This window comes from Martes martes (assembly GCF_963455335.1).
Source record: "Martes martes genome assembly, chromosome: 4".
Taxonomy (NCBI): domain Eukaryota; kingdom Metazoa; phylum Chordata; class Mammalia; order Carnivora; family Mustelidae; genus Martes; species Martes martes.
The window spans coordinates 101,694,757-101,704,990 of NC_137891.1; the positions used below are offsets into that span (position 1 = coordinate 101,694,757).

General features: G+C 40.6%; 1 protein-coding gene across 1 annotated transcript; it reads right to left on the bottom strand.

Moving 5' to 3' along the window:
* Positions 1-6,374: 6,374 nt before the first annotated feature.
* On the bottom strand, positions 6,375-8,682 carry PRMT6 (protein arginine methyltransferase 6). The gene has a single exon (XM_080801873.1). The coding sequence runs from the start codon at positions 8,679-8,681 to the stop codon at positions 7,554-7,556; it is 1,128 nt and encodes a 375-aa protein (XP_080657999.1). The 5' UTR covers position 8,682; the 3' UTR covers positions 6,375-7,553.
* Positions 8,683-10,234: the final 1,552 nt, after the last annotated feature.

The following is a 10,234-nucleotide window of genomic DNA, read 5'->3' on the forward strand; positions in this document are numbered from 1 at the left end:
AACTTCTTCCTTCTACACATTTATTATATTTATACTTTTACTCATGAAGTTTTTAAAAGACTAAGGAAAAAGGGACATAAGCAAAACCGAGTGTCTGTAACTACTTAACTACTTAGAATGTAAAAGAATCTCCGGAAGGATATTTATGATCGTAGCCACATCATACTAGTGCTCCATTATTCCCTGTGTATTACTTTTCACCCTTTTTGTATATCTGCTCTCCCCGTACTTTTAACTTTTCTTCACTGGTAATCCTGAGCTGGGGGACTGTCTTTAGGCCGTGAAAACTGCCACACCCACCCAGGAGAGCTGGGACATGCCTAGAAATTTACGTCTCCCTAGAGGCAGGCATTAAGCAATGTCTGAGAGGTGAGAAGGTATGAATGTTCCAGATATCTTGCTCCATCTCTGGGGACATTCTGGGATGTGATTTGCACTGTCTCCAGAGCAACTCTGTAGGACTGAGCCAAAGTTCCCTTTCTTAGGATTTGGTTTAATAACACACTCTAGTCTCATCTCCTTCCCTTACTAATTCTGCTTCTCAGCGGCCCTTCTGGCTTCTTCTGGGAACACTTTTTGATAAACACTTTAATATGTATCCTTGTCTCAAGGTCTGCTTATGGGGATCCTGGCCTAAGACAATGACCCACATATTTTAAGTGACTGTAGATGAAATCTTAACTCCTGAGAGCCCAGGGATCATAGACAGGATAGTGTACTAGGTTAGATGTTGAGAATTTAGGAGATGAGTCCCAAGCTCTGTCACTTATTCTCCGTGTGGTCTTTGGAAATTCACCAAACTCCATGCCTTTGTTTTCTCATCTGTATGATGGGATTGATAATAGAACTACTTCAGAAAGCTATTTCAAAGAGTAAGTAAGATAAAGTACTTAAAATGCATATAGCACATTAGGCACTCAATAATGGTTTAAAAATTAATGAGAATGCTTTACATAAGTATCAGGACTATCTCTATGTATGCTGAGGCATGTCTAACAAAAGGAGGGGTTTCCTTTAAGCGAAATTTATAATAGATATGGAGCTTTCCTTAGGATGAAAGAACATTATTTTATTATGTATAACTGATGTGAGGTAAACAAAGTTAATACATCATTGATTTTAATGAGACTGTGCACAGTTTGATTAATATACCATTATTGCATGAAAACATTCTACATGCTGAGAAGTAGTAGCTGGTGCATTTGAATATCATTTGGTATAAAGTTTCAGCATATGCTGTTTTCACTGTATGTCTCTATGCATGCATTATTATCTGGTATAAAATAAATCAGATAATGAATCAAAAAAAGAAAAATGATATCTCCCTGACAACTATATCACATATTTTAGCATTGAACAATGTATCATTTTGATGTCTTCAGTAACATCATTATGGGAATGGTGCAATGACCACATCATTTATTGGTCTAGTTTTACTTTTAAGAACCTTAACTGATTGCTCAGAATAATTCAGCTGTTCTTTTATCTATTTAAGAACTTACTATGCTGAAGCCAATTTTTCTTGGGCCTAACACCATGGAATGACTTTATATGTGAACCAATTTTATAATAATATCTGGGCTCTATAAAATCCCCCTGACTGGGGTTCAAGCAAAGCTTGCTAATACTAAATTGTATTTATTGCAAACAACACATTTCCTGTTAGTTTCAAATTTTATTTTGTATTAAAATCCCCTTGTAATTGCTGTCATTCTCTTTATGTTTTTTCCTTAATTATTCTGACTAAAGTAAACTCTCAATTATTCAGGGATGGTGTAATCTGTAGATTTTCCAAATCCTCTCTTTTTAATTGTCTTTTACTGTACATTCTTAACCATTTAAATGTTTCCTATTCTTGTAACTAACCAGATGATAAATGATAGTAGAGTGAGAAGCTCACATTAAAATAAGCAGTTTGTTATTTTTATAGAAATTCCTGGTAAAAAGTGTGATTCCAATGGATGCATAAAATGAATGTTTTAATCATTTGTGGATCTTAATCCATTCTCCACCACCATTTATAATTTAAAGTTAGAATTCTACACTTTGTTCTTAAATATAATTTTACCAAGAGCAAAACTGCAAGAGGTTTCTTGTTTGTTTGTTGTTAAAGGTCTACTGTCATCCCATTCCATACCACCCATTATTAAACTGCACATAACTTGAGATAATGGAGGTTGGAGGCTTTGTTCACAAATTTGAAAGAATTAAGGAGTTCTGATATAGAACAGTCTGAACAGTTCTGAAATAGAACAGTTTAGAAATTAAGCTGAAATGAGAGAGGTTAAGGACAAATATCAAAATAAGCAGTAGTTTGTAACCAATCAAAATACTCTTAGTTATGTTCTGAGCCCTTACTTCAGAAAAAATTTTACCCTAAGGATTTGGAGATGTGGGCAAAATGTGTGTATGGGGATCTTAATCTTCACTTAATGTTTTCTCTCACTAACTTCATGTCTCTTTGGTTGACCCCAAGATATTTTTTATGTTGCCCTCGGACTCTGGAGAAACATCCCCATCCCCAATTCCATTACCCAACCATCTTCTGAACACTCAACTGTTTTTCCTTCACTCTATACACATCAGGATTTCTATTCTCCTTTCCTGTTGATCTTTTCTGGTGACCAAAATAATACGAGTAGATTCATACTGAAGGATGGTTATGGCCACCTGTAAACCTCCCCATCTCCATTCCATTTTCCTTTTTTTTTTTTTTAAAGATTTTATTTATTTATTTGACAGAAGTAGGCAGAGAAGCAGGCAGAGAGAGAGGGGGAAGCAGGCTCCCCACTGAGCAGAGAGCCCGATGTGGGGCTCGATCCCAGGACCCTGGGATCATGACCTGAGCCAAAGGCAGAGGCTTTAACCCACTGAGTCACCCAGGCGCCCTCCATTTTCCTTTTAAAAAAATTTGCATTAAAGAGAAAAGAGCTGTAAACCCAATGGAGCTTTGAATTCCTTTAATTTCTGGAAGTTGAGAAAAGGACAGCACGTTCTGCAGTCATGCATGTTTCTGTAAACGAATAAATTCAAATGATATTGATAAATAAAGGAACAATGTCAGAACACAACATGGATATTGGTTGGTTTATGCATACTACCAGGCAACAGCCACCGAACAGAAAGTACACTGACACACTTGAATGGAACTAGTCAAAAAGAAATGTATCACACCCTATGTTCTTTGTCTTGGAACCGTTTGGCCACATGCTCTAGGTCTTGAATGTTTATTAAACCTCCACTCCGTTTTTGTATATTTTGCTTTGTCTCAGGAACTCTTCCTTTTGCTTTTTTGTCAAGCTGTCTTATTTACTGCAGTGTTTATTGGAATTAACATCTTTTTAAAATTCCTACTATTCTTTATTGGTATTCATCGTACTCCTGGTTAAAGTTTTGGTTGTCCACCCAACGAATTTTCTGTTACTTTTCATGCACAATATTGCAGAATGTGACATGATTTTTACAAATGTGCACATCATGTGATTCCAAGAATGCTTGTTAAGCATTTGAAAAAGCATGGGGAGGATTAACTTCCATCCCACCTCTTTTTCATGCAGGGCACAGCCTGGAGAAAGGAATGTTTTCCTTCCTCACAGCTCTCTGTATTTTAAAGCGTCTGTTTTAAGTGATTTTTATTTATTTATTTTTAAAAAGATTTTATTTGACAGAGAAAAAGAGAAAAAGAGAATGCAAGCAGGAGGAGGGGAAGAGGGAGAGGGAAAAGCAGACTTTTTCGGGAGCAGGGAGGAGCAAGGAGCCTGACATGGGGCTCTCAACCCCAGGACCCTGGGATCAAGACCTCAACTGAAAGATGCTTAACCTGCTAAGTCACCCAGATACCCCATATAAGTGATTGTTTTTAGAGTTAAAAAGGTAGCTACTTGATCAACTGAAATCTTCATCAGTCTTTACTTCAAGTTATTATTAGAAATAATGTTGAGTAATCATCAAAGCTGCCAAAGAAGCACAATTCCAGTGTTAATGGTCATGTCTTTTTATTAAAATTTTGTTTTTAGTAAAGTCCAGATTTTTTGTTTCAAATGTCTTATCCTACAGGCATATAGAATATTTTGATATAGTCTCATTATCTTCCTCCTTACCATCACATTTTTCTCTGAGGATCTCATAATCTTTGTGATGATAAGTAACGCTTTTGCACTTGAGAGGAATTTTAAGGTTAGATTCTCACCCTTGCTCCAGCAGAAGTGAGATTTAGCTGAATGTCTTTCTAGGCTAAAGAATGTATGCAAACTACTAATGTAGATAACTTTATTCCCCTATTGTACCACAATTGAGGGTAGCGTTTGCTTATCATAGGACTTAATTGTTAGATAGTTGTTTATTAAATTAAATGCGTGAACACTTGTTTCATTGGATGCCAGTACCTATAGCCAAAATGGCAGAGTTCATCTACTTCTCTTTGCTACTGCAGTGAGCATTGTGTTCTGGGGGCCTCAGAAAGAATGCTGCACTTGATTAGCCCTGTTGGGGAAATGGGTACATGGTGTATTTTGAGTACCTAGTAATGTCAATTTTGAGATCTTATATACTGAAGGGTGGCTCTTTGAGACCTATGAGATATATCTCCTTTGAAATTTTTTTAAACTAAGAGGTTGTTTGGGGATAGGAATTGAGATACTTGTGTTCAGCTGTCAAGAATTAGTTACATAACCTTAGGGAAATCCTTCAATATCTGTGTCAGTCTTTTTCCAGTATGTAAAGTGAAGGTAATTACCTGCTGTTCTTAACACCTACATCCCAAGCATCCCAAGTAGCCCATTATTGTTGATGTATTTTCCTTTTTGGTTTATCCTATGAACATACCTACTTGGAAGCAAAAACCATGTTTTATTGGTTTGTATCGTAAGTGCTTATCACAATGACTGTTTTCTGGTATACTCAATAAAATGTCCACTGGTCCAGTGAATTAATGTAAATATTTGGAAAGTTTCACAGTGCTAAATAAATGTAAGATGTCTGAAGAAAGCAGGTAGTACTTCATTATGTTTTTCCCTCCTTAGGGCTGACAGTTCTTCCTGTGGTCCAAATGACCCAGGCAATCAGTACCAGCTCACACAGATAATGGACAGTGCCCGTTTATTGGAGCATGTCATGCTCTCATCCTTCTGGAAGTGTTGTCACTCCAAAGGGTTTGGATCATCTGGTGTCCAGTCATACGCAGCTGTGCTGATACTGCCAAACAAACCTGCAAGAAAATCAGAATGTTGAATATTTATTCTGTAGCACATTTTACACGTGGCCAAATGCTTCAGGTTTGCATAGTAGTTTTCTGTAATTACAACAGCTAGGAATCATTGAGATTTTATTGTGTACCAGGCACTATGTGCTCACAGTATTAACTACACATATTAATCTATATTCCCGGCATTACATGTATTACATATCTATGGAGCAGGTATGATTGTTATACTATTTGCATGAGAGCACTGGAAAAACGCAGAGGTTAAGTATTTTGCCCGAGGTCACACGGTTATAGTGGTGGAGCCTAGGTTCCATCAGGATCTATCTGGCTTAAGTCCTGCTTTTAGCTATATGCTATGCTGTCTCTTGACTCACTGCTTTAGCAGCTATATTTTTATAACTCATTTTTCTTTTGGGAAACAGTAACAAGAATATTAAAGCTCACTTTGCCTAAATATGAAATACTTTTTGCTTCTACAGTTCCTCTAAGTTTTAACTGGTGCTATCTTTGATGCTTATACTGATAACAAGAGCTCTATAATACGCATTGTTATAAAAGATATTTTTTAAAAAATGTGATTGAGGGGAATGCTTTTGTCTGCCCACACAGCAAAGGGATTCTTATAAGAAGTTAAAAACATATCAGAAATCTACCCAAAACCATACACTAAAATTCTAAATAAATAAATGTTTATCTTATATAGTTGACCCTAAAAAAAAAAAGGACCTATTTTATACCTCGGCCTACCTTGCTATGACTGCACCATTTACATAAGACTGTTAACTATCAAAATGGTGACAACAGTCGCTGTTACTGCTTGGATCTTGAAAAGTCATTGATTTTTTATGTTTTCCTTCATAATGGAAGATCTCATGTGTTAACAGCAAACTTTAGCAAATTGGTTATAATACTTTGGTACTTTTAATACGCGATGAATAAAGGAGAAAAGTCATTACAGTAAACAAAACTAAGTTGGATTACTTCAAATACCACTTTTTCACACCTGTTTTCTATTAGGATACAAAAGCTACCAGTATGAAGAGAAAACTTACATTAAGCATAAATTACCCTGAAGCTATATTCTGAAGGGTTGTAACACTTTTCTTAAGAACTGGCAATATTCAAAAGGCAAAAGCATTATAAGTCACAGTACACAAGACTTCTTACTTCATCTATAAAAATAGAATGCCAATGTTTTATTTGCCACAGGGATAAGGAGGGAAACATCCGTGAAATAAATTTGATAACATGACTCACACTTCATTACAAATGATTTTCCGAAATTCACAACTTTCACATTTGGCTGAGCTAAAAAGAAGGAAAAAAAAAAACCCACTAAAAAAGGAAATTTCACTTGATGTAAGTAGGCCAGATCACATGATCTCTCTAAATGAGAGTTTAAATGAGTGCACTTCTCTAGCTGGGAAAATACTTTCCTTAATTTAGAGAGCCTAAACAATTTACCCAATATGATGAACAAACTCTTGGGTTGGGTTCAGAAAACCTTCTATCAGCTGGTTTAATAAAAATCACACAAAACTATTGTGTAACATAAAAAGTTCCTTGGTTAAATCTTAATAGTAAAGACAAGAATAAAAAAAAAACCATACTACTTCACTTTCAGATGTTTTTCTCCTAAATGTACCTTTTACATTTGGGGGGTATGCTGCACAATTATAATAGCCTATTTTATTCAGTGGAGAAATGTGTTCAACTTTAGCACCCTATGATAGTAAGTGTAAGAACAGGGTTATTCAAACTGCTTCCTCACTTTTCTCCCTCTCATAACCAGAAGCGAAGTTTATTTAAAAAACAACGAGGAAGACTGAAGCCTAGAGGCACCTAGGGAAGGAGGGAATTTAGAGAATAATAGAATATGGCTCTGGAGAGATACTTAAGTCCTACTGGAAATTTATGGAATCTAACTATAAACCCCTTTACCCTCTCCCTGGCTTCAGATTTAGGTGTGAGGTGTCAGGGATGTGCATGAGCCTTCATAAACTGAAATTTTCTTCTAAAGTGTGCTTGTTTTCTACCCGGGGAATAAAAGAAATAGAAATACAAGTGCTTGGTACCACATGCTTTTGAGACTTAAAGAAGCCCATTAATAAACAAGCTGTTTCCATCTTTGGGGGCAAATGGATTCACTTTTTAAATAAATTTCGCCAGAAGAATCTCCTCGAAGGGAGACTGAAGTCATTCTCCCTCCCCAGGAGCCATGAGGGAAAAGGGAGACAGAAGACATTGCCCCCTACTTGCACGTGGAATCTCCCTTTCTCCTCCGACCCCCCTCCACCTCTACCACGCAGGTCTGGCCGCGTCGGAAGGTAGCTGGGAGAAAAGGCAACCCTCAGTCCTCCATGGCAAAGTCTTTGGTCTTTTCCTCCTGGTCTCCTACTTTGTAGCGCAGCAGCACGCGCAGGAGACGGTGGTTATCCCGGGAGGGCAGCAGCGTGATCTCTCCGGAAATGTCCGTATCTTGTTCCACTTGCACAGGCTCGTTCAGGTAAAGGAGTGCCTGCTTCCAGTGCGTGACCGGGTGAAAAGGCGAGGTGGACAGCACCAGGGGTTTCTCCGAGTCCCCTCCGGGGAAGGTCACCTGGAACCAGATGGCAAAGCCATGCATGGGCGCTGAGCCATAGCAACTGAAGCGGAAGCGCCCGCCCACCCCAGCCTCCAGCTCCTGCTCCAGGCCGGCGCGGGCCAGCTCCAGCTGAGCAAAGCACTGCGGCCGGGCCAGCACGTCCTCCCCGGACAAACCCTGCACCACGATCTCCGAGTGGCCCATAAGGCAGCGCGTGGCGAAGCTCTCCAAGCAGCTCATGTCCACACCGTAGAGCTGCTTCACCTGGCTCCAGAAGCCCAGGCGCAACTCAAGCATCTGGTCGCTGATGGGCGCCACGAAGAGCTCGGCGGAAGCCGGCAGGAGAAGACCGCCCTCCTTCAGCCACTTGGTCCGCGCGTAGAGCACAGAGCTTAGCATAGACTCGTGCAAGAGTCCGTAGCCCATCCACTCGCTCACGATGGCATCCACCTGCTCCGGCAACTCCACCGTCTCCACCGGCCCCGGCAGGACGTGCACCCGGTCCTCCAGCCCATTGAGCCGCACCACCTCCCGGGCCTGTTGCCAGATGGCGCTGGCCTCCACCGCGTACACGCGCCGGGCCCCGGCCTGTACACAGAAGATGCTAAGAATGCCGGTGCCCGCGCCCACGTCCAGCACAGTCTTGCCCCTCAGTCCTGCCCAGTTCCGCAGGATGCCCAAGCGGTAGGCATCGGTCCGGACACGGTCCGCAATCATCTCCTCGTGGACCGATATGTCTGAATAGCATTCATAGTACAGCTGGTCCCGCTCCCTCCTAGCCCTCCGGGGTCGCGGCAGAGCCGCCTCCTGCTCTCCGCCATCTTCCTCTTCAGTTCCCTCCCCTCCTTCGCCGCCGCCCCCCGACTCAAGCTTTCTTTTCTTGGGCAGCGACATCTTGGCGGCTCCGACCGGCTCCCAGCGGGCTTTGCGCGGCTCCGCGCGGGCTCCAGGAGGCGGGGGCTTCTGGGACTTGTAGTCCCTGCTCGTACCTCCCACTTTCTGGGAGGTCGCCGGGCGGGAGCCTGCCGGAAGCCTCAGAGCTCTACACAACTCTGCTTCTCTGAGGTTTTGGAATCCTTTTCGCACCCACCACACCCAAATTCTGTTTACTGGTACGTTCCGCCTCTTACCCTTAGCTCCTCAATTCTCTTTTGCTTTCACTGAAGTCCACTCACCCGCGTGACTAAAAATCCACGCTTGTCGTGTGGGCTCAACTCCCTGACGTTATTACACCGAATTGTCTGGGCGACCCTCTTCCCACGGTGCCACCTCACCTGGACCGTTACTGCTCTCAGAGCTCTCCAGATGGAGATTTAGAAATTGCACTGAACGTTTTCTTTGTCTGTTTTCGTGGAGTGCAAAGAAGGTGTAAATAAAAGAAAACCCCTGACGGCGTGAGGCTTTGGTTTTGATTTCAGTGACACCACAATCATGATTTCTCTTGCCTTCAATTACCCACGCACACACCAGCAACAAGGAATCTTCACTGCAGCCGAATTTTGTTTCTGGCCTCTATTTCAGGAGAACTCTTGGGTCTTAGTCCTGCTATGGTAATGCAGTGGCTCATTCAAGAGTTAAATCTTGGATGGGTTCAGTCTAAAGAACAGTTGAAAAGCAAGGGTGATGTGATGCAGTGAAACTCATTGCCAGCTGTATTTTGGTAGCCAATTATAATTTTTAAATTCAGAAGTAACGGAATCTTCCCACCCTTGTGATAACTTTTCCACTGCAACTCTTTTTTTTCCTGTGTGATTGTTTGTCGGGGGTAGATACAAGCTCTTCCTCTTCTGTTTTTCTTTCAGTCAACTGTCAGGTGTTAATTTCTTCCCTCTGTGTTGTTCATAATAGAAATAAAATGTACTTTGAAATATATGTGATGGCTGTATGAGTGTCTGTGTTCCTAACACTGTGAGAATAAAATTTTCTCCCAGACTCAAAAAACTTAAGGTTGAGGAAAATTGACTTTTGAACTGGGTCTATTTAGCCAATGGGCCTGTGTTTCTTATCTGGGGAAAAACTTTCTTCACCCCATTTTATTAATCCTTCATTTAATGGAATAGGTTTATTGACCTGGCATCCTCAGTACCTCTAACTCAGGACTCTCAATTCTTGCTGCTCAGTAGATCTGCTTTTTAAAAATACCTATGCTTCTGTCTCACCTCAAACTAATTAAATCAGAATGACGTCATGGAGCCTGGGCATGTAGTTTTAAAAGCTCCCTGGGGAATTTGTGCAGCCAGAACTACTGTTTCTTACTAAAATGATCTTAGTTAAATTGTGCTTCATTATTTTCATTGGGTAAATTATCATTTTTCCAGTGTTCTGGGCTCTACCATTTAAGGTTAAAAGTCCTCAAAGCAGTTTCTCTTTCTGCCCAGTTTGATAACTTGTTTTAAGAAAATAGCATTCTACGTGCCAGGATCTGTTGTAGTGCTAGGAACTACAAT